Genomic DNA, 13,053 nt, shown 5'->3' with positions numbered 1-13,053 from the left:
TGGAAGGAAGAGCTAGCTATAATCAGCATTCTTCCAGCTCTTTAAATGTGAGAGCAATAGCTTAGGGACCTGTTTGGAAAATGTACCTATTTTTCTTTTTTAAAGATAATGTTTATCTTCCTTTTCTACCATTTAAGAGTAATACACATGCATGTAGAGAACTCGGTGTATCCCGGAGGGTTGTGGGTTTGGCCAGTGACTGCTTTGACCTGGAGGCGGTTGTCTGAGGCCCAGAGTGTGGACAGAGACTCCCAGGAGGAAGAGGGCAGGTGGGAGTTGAGTGAGGAGCCAGCCCACTTTCCCTGCTGCCTTTAAGCAAAGACAACTGCTCCTCCCACTGCGGGGGGCGGGGGGGTGGTTGCTCCATCAGTGTTTTAGGCGAAGGTGGGCAGACTGCATTGGGGGTGAGGTCAGTGCCCAGAGACTCCAGGCTCCTGGGTGAGGGAACGACACCTCTTTCTAGGATTATCCAATCTTGGAGAACTTTGGAGAATAAATCAGAGAAGAAATGTCCTAGACCAGGAAAAATTCCTTTACCTGGGGAAAAGGGGAAAGGGAAATGAGCTAGACAAGTTTTGTTTTGTTTTTCCCCCAGAAATGCAAAGAGTAAGTTAGAGAACAAATGTAGAAGGATAACAATTCGGAGGGAAAAAATGTGCCTATTACAATACTGATTTCCTAATGCCCTCTATCCTCCACAAGGAGATAGACCTTCCAAGCTGAAGCTTCTGTCCCAGGGAAGTAAGGTCAGAAGTGGTGGTGGCTTTGGGTTCCAAAATCAGCTCTTAATCTAAGGCTGAGATATCTTGGGGAGAAAGAGGTTTTCTGGCTTCCCAAATTTTGGGTTTAGATCTCAAGAGATGATGCTGGCTGGCTGTGGAGCAGTGCTTTTCTGAGTGAGGATGAACGTGCTGTGATGTAGAGCAACCCTCCTGCTCCCCAGAAAAGACCAGAGTCCCCAGTTCTAGAGAGGGAGAGGCAGAGGGGTCTTGGCAGAGCCCAGGCTCAGGGGGTCAAATTGGTCCTGCATAGCAGGTGTGGACTGGGACCAGTAGGCCAGCTTATTGGGAGCCTGGAACAGAGGTGTTTGGGGCTTTGTGAGTGAGGACATCAGACCCTAGGAACCCTACAGAGAAGCCGTCCATGTGGCATGAGCTGAGGCTGAAGAAGGCAGGACAGATGGGAAAGGCAGAGTCCTGAGGGCAGCCGTGCACAAGCTGGGCCAGTGTGGTGTGTGTGTGTGTGTGTGTGTGTGTGTGTGTGTGTGTGTGTGTGTGTGTTTGGTGGAGGGGCAGGCAGGGGGAGAGTGGGAGGGGCAGGAGGTATTGGAAACCTTCCCACACCAGAGTCAGAAAAGATAGAAGTCTATGGCCATACCACCCTGAACATACCCTATCTCGTCTGATCTCAAAAGCTATGCAGGGTAGGGCCTGGTTAGTGCTTCGATGGGAGAAAGGATAGAAGCTGGGATGTCCAGGACACACCTCAACCAGGGGTCAGGCCAGGAAAAAGGGGAGGAATCTCCCAAACAGGCAGTTATGGGGTTTTTTTTGGATACTTGATTTTGATCATGCATACTTTTTAAAAATTTTTATTTTTTAATTGACACATAATGATTGCACATATTTATGGGGTACCTGTGATATTTTGATACATATGTACAATGTATGATGATCAAATCAGGGTAATTGGGATATCCATCACCTCAAACATTTATCATTTCTTTGTATTGGGAACATTCAAGGTCTTACTTTCTAGCTATTCTGAAATATACAATAAATTGTTGTTAACCATAGTTATCCCACTGTGCTATAGAACACTAGACCTTAAGTTTTAACTCCTTGAACTGGCAAGTTTAAGTGATTAACAGTAGCAGACACCATCAAGGACTAAGTTAAAAAATTCAATCGTTCAAAAGAAGAAAATGATAATTTTGTGCACACGGTCTGTGGCTTGTTATTTCCTTTGTGCATGATTTTTAAAAGTCCAAATATCTATGATCTATAATATCTAATATATATCATATGATTGCAACATTGTAAAAAGAAAGCATGCACAAAGACCAGAAAGAAAGGGATGAAGGGAAAAGTTAGCAATGATTCCTTTTCATGGTGGGACTATGAGTGTTTTCTTCCTTCTATTTTCCTGTATTTTCTACTTTTCCCAAATTAGCAGGTGTTAATTTATTAACGTTTTAAAGACAAAAGTAATATCTGGGCATAGTGGGAAAATTAAAAACTCAAAAGCTGAAAGGTACAAAAGAAGTAAAAGTTCTCTCTCCCTAAAGGCATCCATGTCAACAGTGCCTTGTGATTCCTTCTAGGAAAAAATGTCCATGTGCATTTCCTTAAGAGAACATGTATTACTTTTTTGAGTGGAAGGAAAAAAACCCCTTCATCTTAATAAAATAAAAGGGAAACAGAATCTGAAGGTTTTAAGCTAATTTTCCTCTAATATAAAATGTTCCTTTCCGTGGTTAAGAAAATGCTTCCTTGGTCTCCTCTCACTATACACATTTTACATGAATTGGGGGTTGGAGGATGAGAACTAAAAGGTTATTCAACAAAACGTTTGTACAAAAAAGAAAATGCATAATAAATGGAGTTCCTTTTGGAATTCATGTGCAAAAGTGTGTGTGGTAGGTTTTCATTTTCTCTCTCTCTCTCTCCTTTTTTAATTAATTGTGCTATCTACAAGCAAAACCCAAACCAGTATATTGAGAAAAGAAGCCATACTATTTAATATAACATATGTCAGCTGTTAGGGACGTGAGGGGCAGAGGAGCAGAGGCCAGCGCTCGCGGGCAGGTATTCCAGAGGTGCTGGCCGAATTGCCAAGGGCTGGACAAGGAAGATTCTGAGATGCAGCTTGGCTATTGGGAAGGGACCCTGGGCTGGGACCACTAAGAGGCTCATTAATCATGGAGATGAGGCTCTGATGGGTAAGGGAATAAGAGGAAGAAGATTTGGGATTTTCAGGAGAGTTTGGGATGTGGACTCAAAGGACACTTTGCCTCGCAACGACTTCAGGTTGGATGTGGGAAGAAAAGTGATTTATGCATCTCCTCTCCCTCGGGACCATTCCGCCTGCCCTCTGAGAGGTGTTCTACACATCACAGTTTACACCGTGATTTACTTTTATGGTCATGCCTATTTCCTTTGCAGTGGGTTGCTGAGAAGGTAAAACAAAACAAGAGTCAAAACTAAGAGGGAAATGGGAAGGGGGGCTGATAATGAAAGTACTAAGGTGACTTGGCTAATATGTACAAGTCAAGAAAAATCACCATTTGGGTTTTATGAGACTGTAGAGAAATGGGATGTCTTTCCTGACCACTGGGTTTACTGAGGTGCATGAAAGTCAGGAATTCAGCTACAGAGCACGATCTTTGACACCCCAAGCGTTTATATTGTGTTGAGGTAAAAAGTGAGAGAAAACACAGAGGGCTTCGTTTATGAAAAATGCTGCCTTCCACTTCAAATACTTGCCAGGCCCTCAGTAGCTGCTTTTGTGGAGAGAAATATAGCATGAGACACTCTCCCTCCCACATTAATGGAGACCAAGCACCTGAATGTTATAAAGAAAATTCATTACAAAGGAGCCTTGATTGCATTTATTCTTATAAACTCTTGCACAATAGACATGGGATGATGACCATATATTAAAGGATTTTTAATATTTAATACTTAAATGACACATGAAATGACTACTTATTAAATTATTAAAACAAAGAATAGTATAATACATACTCTCTTCCATAATATTTTGGTCTGTTTTCCACCTATATTAAAAAGAAGAAAAATATTAATAATGCATTTGAATTCAAATCTGCTAGATAAAAATGCTATTCAAATAAACAGAGCTAGAGTCCTGGTAGTAATTTTATTATAGATTTTATTCCCCAAATCAGAGATCCATGAAGCTATGGAGTTAATCAACACATTCCACTATCTTGGGTAGGAATGATCTAGAATCACTACATTTCTCCAATCACTGGGCTCATTTCCCACCCCAACTCCATCACCCAACAAAAAAATTTTCAGAGGAAACAAAGTGATGCTTATTTTAATATTAAGGAATTTATAACGATATTATAAGGCTTCATCCTGAAGGATAAAACCACTATTTCTAGCATGAATAAAACATCAGCATTTATTTCAATCTTCATCTAATTGTTTTGTTATGTATCTATAATTAAAACAAAGAATATACCGGGATTAAAAAATAAAACAGGCTTAAATTTGATCTCTTTCCAAATAAAATCAATAGTCTAACATTCTTACTTTTTCAACAAATGGCTAATGAGTTAAAATTCGCTTGACACAAGAGGTACAGGATATAGAGGACAACATTTATGAGTTGACTAAAAATCACAAATATTCCCGGAAAGATTTTTCAACCACAACTTTAGCCCTGGGGTTGTCACACTGAATTTTTCTCACATATAAGGTGATCTGCTTTCATAAGAACTTTTTCTTATGTTTATGGTGTTTCAGTTGGTAAACAACAAGAATTCTCACGTTCAGCTTTTGTTCTTCTTGTCTAACTCCAGGGACACTCAAAATATAGGACAGCCACATTTAAGCTATGGATTTTTATTGATGGTTATGCGCACGACAGCAAGTTTATGTTTATTCACTGGAGTAGAATATGAGCTTGGCAGCTATTTCATTGCAGTCCTTTCTACAGTCAAAGGGGCACTTTTCTCAGCAGGCCTCAGGGATAGCCACAGTGGCAGGATTTCAAGATAGTGGGCAGTTTCCTTGCCTACCCTCAGCCTCCACAAGGATGAAGGGGATCTGAGTAGGTGGTGGGGTGCTAGGGACTTGGAAAAAGACATAGGAAGGGGGAGCCAGGGCTCTGAGGACCATGCTCACAATTCTGTCTAGGACAAGCCTAGCTGGTAGGAAACTAATCATCTAGACACTTCTAAATATGTGTTCACTCTTCTGTGCATTTTACACCTGAAAATTACTCAACCAAGAGGGGCATTCATAACTCTCTTAATCTTCAAGGTTTGAAGCCTGCTCAGTGTCATTTGTGAAGGAAGATTTAAATAATGTCATTAATAGAAGCACAAAGTGTATAAAAAGGCACCTTATTATCTGATGTCCTTTCTATAAGTGACGTGTACCATTACTCTACATGCTGGTAAGCTTTTCAATATGAGTTGAATACTCTGTCATTTATATCACCCTATTGGCTTTCAAAGTTCTTCCTTACTTTTATGATATTATAGATTGGTAACTGCAAAACCAACGTGCCATAGAAGAAATTTAGGACTAGAAAAGCCAATGGAAGCAGAGCATATAATGGCAAAATCTCTCTCCGTTCTTCAAGAGGCAATATTCCAAAATTTGAAATGATTCCCTATATATGTGGACCACATTTTTATTTCCATCTTTTTTATCTAAGCCATAATACAAGCTTGCAAAATCTGGATATAGCTCTCAACCCCATTCCGTTCCTCCATCCTCTTAATTCCCTCTTATTTTAGATTAGAGTAATTAATCTAACTTCCCCTATGGAAAGCATGGTAATAGAACCTACTACTAACTCCTGGCATGCAGATAAGTAGTTAATAAATGTTGAATTTAATTGACTCTTAACAAGACAATAAACTGCTTTCAGTTCATCAATCAATCATGAAAATATATGACACACTTTTTATATTCAGGGCTCTGTGCTCAGGCCAGTCATTGTTCATGAAGCGATGACCTCGCAGGTGCTGAGACGAAAGGTATGAGGAGCTCAGAGGTGTTCTGAGCTTGCAGCAGGAGGCAACCTCTTAAGGAGAAATCTAACATAGGCCCCCACCTAGAGAAGTCAATATTTATGGTGCCTTGAGGGACACCAGATAAGATCCTGCCCGGAGGAGAGTTTGATCCAATTGAGGGACAAATCCTCTGCATGTGAAAACCACTAGAAAATAAAGAGTATGGCATTGGGGTGGGGGGACAGACTGCACATGGAATAGGACCATGGAATAGGTTCCAAATATTGCATAAGACATATACTAAAATATTACTCCTTGTTATCTCAAATTTAAATTTAACTAGCCATCCTGGTTTTATTTCTCTTTCTTTCTTTCTTTTTTTATTCTGAATCTGGCAACCCTACATAGGAGGAGAGGAAAGATGGGAGTGAGAGAGGATGTGTTTGGTCATCTGATCACTGCTCCTCTTGGTCAAGGGCTGTTTGAATAGCAGCCTGATTCAATCTCTCTTCTCTTTGTTGTCTTTGTAGCTCTTAAAGAAAATATAGCTGTCTTTGTTAATGTTAAAGAGAGAGATAATGGCTAGGATATAAAAAACAAAAATCTCTTCTTTTTCCTAAACTTTTTGCTCACAGGAATCTAAACATAGTCTCTATCTCTTTTCCTCACTAAACTTTAAGCCTGTCAAGAACTTAATGTTTAAATTAAATGACCCTAGAAAAATCATAGAACACCCATATTTCTTCATGTTGGATAATACTGGACCCTCATATCCAGACAAAACACAGTTGGCTGGCTATTAGGGCTCCTAGGGACAAGAGACCTGCCCTAGAGAAGCCCAACTCACTACCCAGGCACAGCTCTGTGTAAGCCACCAGCGGAAATCTGGATTTGTTTTATTAAAGAAGCTGTGGCTCTTAATTTCAGTGTCCAATTATATGAGATTCTCTTCTGTGTGAATGGGACAGAGGATAGTTGGTAAATACAAAGTAAGGCAACTCAGAAATGCTTCTTGCATTTTCACTGAAAATTATGTTTGTTCAAATCAGGCAACTTAAGCAAAAACTAGAGGATTAATTTGGGTGGCTTTAGGAAGGGATGTAACATAGCATGAATGAGAGTTGGTTCTGGAGCTTCCCCGCCACTGTGATCATCCTGGGGCAGCAGCTGGAGCCAGTTAACCCATCACCTGGTGAACCTGGCCATTGTGAATATGACTGACAGCTGTCAGGCCTGCCATGCCTGCTCTTAGGATTGGTGCTCCAAGTCCAAGAAGGGAAAAAAGCCTACCCTTTTCAAGAAAAAGGGGAAAAAAGTCATAGTTTGTAGATGAATTACTAGATCCTCTAATACTGGGTCCTTAGGTAATCCAACCGGTTCAGATAGGAGAGCGCCAAGTAGGAGCTCACAAGCACATGAAATGGGTCCTTCCCCGGGCACCGGTGGATTCAGTGTATGTGGTGTGGCCATGCAGAATGGTGGCTGATTCTTTTTAAAAATACAGCATTTTTTTCTAAATAAGCATCATCTACAAGAGAATAGTCTCCCAAGGTAAGCACAATACAAGCCACTGGAAACCCTGCTGATCAGAACCTTTTTAGAATCTCTCCTTTGGAACTGCCTTAGATATACCACCCTTTCTTGTAAATATCCTTACAGCTGCACTTCTCAAAGTTTGGTCATTCGAAACAGAAACGTCAGGAAGTTTGTTAAAGATTGCAGATTGCTGATCCCCACCTTGGACCAACCGAGCCAAAATTATTGAGGGTGGGGATATAATGTGTTAGTTAATCAAGCCCCTGGATGATTTTTAAGCACATATTAAAGTCAGAATCATTGCTATATAAAAATACATATTTGTTTTTTGAAAATGGATTTGAGAGTGGATATTATTTTGGCAAAGAGGCATAAGTTATTCAGAGTCAACACCAGTGAATGGGATGGGTGATTGAACTAGGAAATACATTTGAGACAAAAATGAGGCATGATGATAAGATAATAAAATTTTCACTGTGACTTGCTCGGAAGATATTTTAGAACAGACATTCCCCAACACACTCTGAGCAATGGGAACTTGGCGGAAATAAAAGCAGAGCTACCCAAGATGACTGAGGGAAAGGTACCATGCTTGTGTAATGTTACGTGCTAAAATAAAATCTTTTTCATGACTTTAGAGTCACATCTCAAATATAATTAAATTGCCAGGACTGTGACTATCGAAGATGGTTTTGGTCCTGTCCATACTATCCACGTACTGTGTTCCTATATATGTGAGGCTGATGCAAATGTTACGGCTTCCAGCCTAATGGCCTCATCAGCCTTGCTCATCCTATGCTCCCATCAAAACAAATTACTTGCAGTTCCAGAAGTGTACTCCCTCTAATATGTCCATCATTTCTTAGAGGTTCTTATTTGAAGACACTGAATTCTCTTTCAGAAGGGGCAGATCAAATGGTGGAGAGGGCAAGCTCTGAACTCAGATCACCTGGCTTTAAGGACAGATCTGTGTGACCTTAAGCAAGTTACTGATTTTTCTATTCCTCAGTTTTCTTACCTCTAAAATAAGAATGATAATAAAAGTACCTGCCTCACCAGGTTACTGTAATAGTTAAATACATAAATTTGTGTAGAGTGCTTGCAATGTTGCCTGGTGCACAGCTCTTCAATCAATATTGACTATTACTGGTATCCAGAGAGGGCCTCCTCTGTACAGAAGGAAGAGTTGGGCCCATACTTTGCTGTGTTCTTAGAACTCCCTTTACATATCTCACTGTGTTTTAAATTTTTACTTCCCAGTTTCTTCTCTAACTACCCTGTGAGGTTTTTGGAGCAGCAATTTTGTCTTCATCATTATTGTATTCATAGGATTCCTGCCAATATCTGGCACAGAGCAAATATAGGGACCCCTTACTATCTGAATCTAATCCATTCCTAAAAAATGTGCTGGCCAGCAAAGTGTCCAATGGCAAGAGCCTCTATTCCATTACTTTACATGGAAAAAATAATGATTCATGTTTAGGGCATCCAAATATCTCAATTTTCCAAATATTACTAAAATGTCCCTAAATAACAATCTAAAAATAATTTTTACACAATATAAAACCTTTAAAAACCAATTACCTTATTGTTTCACACTTAATAGAGTAATAAGTAGGTAAATTTTTGTGCAGTCTACAGCTGAATAAAACAGGAATCTCACTGCCCTTCTATACTGAGCATGTACTATAATAAGAATAAACAATGCAGTAATATTGCCAAAGATGCAAAGTTACTATCTAATTGGACCTGGGTTGGTAGTGCCCTCAGGTGCCTAGGCTAAACAAATACAGAAGGAGTAAACCCTCAGGGAAAAGGTAGGGAAATTAGAGATATGACATGCAGTATGTTTAAACATGTAAGAGATATGACATGCAGTATGTTTAAACATGTAGCCTATCAGGAGAACACTGAGATATGAGAGAAGCTCACCCTCTGTCTTCAGCACCCTGCTATTCAAAGTGTGATCCCTGGGACCAGTAGCTTTGGCATCACCTTGGAACTTGCTAGAAATGCAGAATCTGCATTTCAAAGGGGAGTCATAGACACATTAAAATTTGAGAAGCTGCCACACACGTGAGAACTTGTTATAGCAGGTTTCTAATTGGGAAAGGCTTTCAGTTAAAATTTTTAGTAAGTCCTAACAGCAAATATTCGGACAGCGAGTGTTCGGAGAACAAAGGGTGACTCTATTCATTACATGTTTGCAGAATGAGACAAAGAATACGATGTAGATCCTCGATCATCAATCCAATTACTATATGACCCTGAGTAGATTATTAAACTTCTTCGCATCTCATTTTCCTCAATTTTCAACAAAACTGGAGTTATAATAATATGCTACTTTAATAAGGCTGTTTCAAAGATGAGGTACTGCATGTGCAAAACTGAGACTCGGAACAATTATTGAGTGGCTGCTCTGTGCCCAAAACTGTCTTGATGGTTTCACTTGTATTGTCTCGTTTAAGTTTCCAAACAACTCTATGAGGTCAATGAGTGCTATTATTTTACAGACAGACACTGAACAACTAGCTTGAGGCTTCCTTGGCTCTCAAAGTCAACAACTTGGCTAAATATGAGGTTATCTGAATATTAGGTCCTTCATTCTTCTTTGCCAGGATCGAACCCCTTAAAATCTCTTTAAAAATGAACTGAATTCCATCAATGAGTTAGCAAAGTTTGGATAAATTTGCCCAGATTTAGTGATATTTGGAGTTTCTGAAATATTTCCCTGTGGTCTAGAATGACATGTAATTCCCGAACTACCTGGTTTACTTTTCGATTTATTTTTCTAATTTTAAGGAAGAATTCTCAGCGTTCTGCAAAGCTTGAGAGAACAGTATGGTGACAGCTGCATAGTGAGAGACAGGACGCATAATCCTTAAATGAGTTTGCTTTATAGTCAGATTATCGTTGCCTAGATAAACACAAGTTCTTTTATATTCAACACAAAGACATTTAAAGAATATTGTGAGTCCTCTGTAAACAAGGTTTCCAATTATTGAAAAAACAAAGCTTTTATAATCCCTCCGCAGCTGGCATATGTTAAGTTTTTACTTAGTAGAAATAATTTAAAAACCCAATTTAGCAACCTCCTCCACAGGGCAGTTAGACTGCTGGATTTTCTGAGATACGGATCAAGTGGGGAAAAAAGGCTTTTGAGGGAGGGATTTGTGCTGGTGATATCGGGGCCATTTCATCCATAAAAAATAAATATGGATCTAAACTTCCTCCAACCATGGCTCTAAAAAGAAAAAAAAAGAAGAAAGAAATAAATACAGATAATTCGTTTTTAATTAGAAATCAAAAATCTCTGTTGAAAGGGAGAGAAAGAAAATGCAAGTACTGAGATTTATACTCTTGCAGTCAAAGTGCATAGCATAGGATGAAAATCAAGCCAACTCTAAATCACCCATCTCTTTCCAGCTATTTTTCCTTATGGCATTTCTTTAATGCTTTCTGAATTCTGGTAGGGCCCTGAGGAGGTGAATTCCTTCCTCTCTTGATTAGAATGTATTATAAAAATCTACTGGTCAGGCTTTCTGTAATAAACCTCCTTAAAAGGTTATCGACGGCTTTGCTAAGTTCTGTAAGTACAGTCCATACGAGTTGATCTAACATTGTTAATTTAGATTAACAATGCACACGAATATGTCAGGTTACAGTGCTCAAGACCAGAGCAGTTCCCGTTCATTCCGTTTGTTTTTTGCTTTCATTTTTTTCCCAGAAATTATGATTTAAAAATCCGTGATAATATTATAGTAAATAAAAAGTAAAAGACTTTTCTTTATACCAGTAGTTCTCATCTAAGAGGGGAGGTGATTTTGCCCCCCTCCCCCCCAGGGGGACATTTGGCAAAGTCTGGAAACAGTTTTGACTGTTCACACCTGGGGGAGGACGCTACTGGTGTCTAGTGGGTGGAGTCCAGGGATGTTGATAAATATCCTGCAATGCACAAGACAACCCCATACTACAAAGAATTATCCCCACCCCAATGCCAACAGTCATGAGGTTGAGAAATTCTGCTTTAGACTGAAAGAACTTTGAACTCTTGAGTATTCCCAAGGAAGGTTATTAAAAACATTATTTTAAGGCCAGGCGCAGTGGCTCACGCCTGTAATCCTAGCACTGTGGGAGGCTGAGGTGGGTGGATCATTTGAGCTCAGGAGTTGAGACCAGCCTGAGCAAGAGCGAGACCCCGTCTCTACTAAAAACAGAAAGAAATTATATGGACAACTAAAAATATATACAGAAAACATTAGCTGGGCATGGTGGCGCATGCCTGTAGTCCCAGCTACTCAGGAGGCTGAGGCAGAAGGATCGCTTGAGCCCAGGAGTTTGAGGTTGCTGTGAGCTAGGCTGATGCCATGGCACTCTACCCCAGGCAACAGAGTGAGACTCTGTCTCAACAAACAAACAAACAAACAAACAAACAAACATTTTTTAAAACCAAATGCAAATACTTCAAATACATAAAGTAAAATGGAGCAAAAGGAAATATTTGTGTTTGCTAAGTTGATAATTTATAAAGGTGGCCTTAAGAAAAGACAGTACTGGCGAAATATCTCCAACCACTCCAGGATGTAGATCAGAAGAAGACAAAAATGGAACAGACTAAATTGTCAATAAGTTTAATAAGGGAATCCCTTCCCCTCTGGGAAAAATTTTAAACAATATCAACTATAGAAAACACTAAAGACAAAAATTCAAGTTATTTCTTGGGAGTAATAAGCCAGGCTATGCACACATGTGAGCTAATGTTTAAATCTCTTATTTCTAGGGGACTCCATACCTCATAACATGTTGCTTTCAAACTTTGCCCTAATCATTGGGTCAGAAACAAAACTTGCTCCACTCACAGCTTCCCCAAGTCACAAAAGATGCCCCAGAAGTGAGGAGGCTGAAGCATTGTCTGAATGGCTCTCTGACATAGACCTTGATGAAGTCCTGATTTCCCAGGCTTCCTTATATAAGCACTATACAAAATAAGCATCATAAAAGAGGAAGGTGAATTGTCCAAATTACTTATATTTAGATTTGAGAAACAACAGCAGGGCAAGTACACCCAGACACACACTTATACAAATACTCATATCTCACACGTTGAGCACTTTTGTCTCTAGTTCTGACTTCTGGTTTAGACCTAGTGACCCTGACCCAGAACTCCACTAAGGGCAGGGCCAGGAGGGGTAGAGAAGCACCCAATGCTTAACACGCGGCTTCAGCGTGGGTGTTTCAGGTTTCCCCACAAGCAAGTCCCATAGTGGTCGTCCTTCCCATTTTGCAGATGGGAAGAGGAAGGCCTGTACAGTTACATTACTTGAAGATCATGCAGAGGCGTGGAGATAAGACCCAAATGAAGGTCTGATTGACACCAAAGCCTGTAATCTTCTCCTATGCCAAAAGGAAAGGAAATCATCCAAGGACAATAGGCAATGCACTCAGAAAACACTGACTCTGCTATTATAGATAAATTGAGATAAAAATTGTTAAAAACCCCAAACATGTCCATTCTGGGGACTTGGGTAGGCTGATCTATGTATCACAGATGATGACTCAACCTCTCTTTCTCTTCATCCCTGTGACTGGTACCATCCAGGGCATCACCCACCCAGTGCCCAAGCTGGAAACCATCACCCCAGACTCCTCTTTCTCCCCAACACCACTTGCAATCCGTCACTAAGTCCTGTTCTTTGTATGTAATTCCTTAATTGCTGTTAAAATTGTCTGTTTCTCTCCATGTGCACTGTGCTATCTATTCACCTGGACCATTAAAATAGTCTTTTTACTGGTCTCTCTGTAGT

General features: G+C 39.9%; 1 protein-coding gene across 2 annotated transcripts in view; it reads right to left on the bottom strand.

Moving 5' to 3' along the window:
- Positions 1-13,053, bottom strand: part of CHN2 (chimerin 2) — a 292,015-nt gene that overhangs the window by 109,948 nt on the left and 169,014 nt on the right. The window contains exon 4 of one of the 2 annotated variants that reach the window (XM_045564214.1): positions 3,747-3,778. The exons of the other annotated variant lie outside the window; for it this stretch is intronic. Within the exon in view, the coding sequence (XP_045420170.1) occupies positions 3,747-3,778 (32 nt within the window). The remainder of the gene's footprint in view (positions 1-3,746; positions 3,779-13,053) is intronic. 2 annotated transcript variants of the gene reach the window in all.

This window comes from Lemur catta, chromosome 11 (assembly GCF_020740605.2).
Source record: "Lemur catta isolate mLemCat1 chromosome 11, mLemCat1.pri, whole genome shotgun sequence".
NCBI classification, from domain to species: domain Eukaryota; kingdom Metazoa; phylum Chordata; class Mammalia; order Primates; family Lemuridae; genus Lemur; species Lemur catta.
This window is presented reverse-complemented; position numbering and strand designations above follow the sequence as displayed.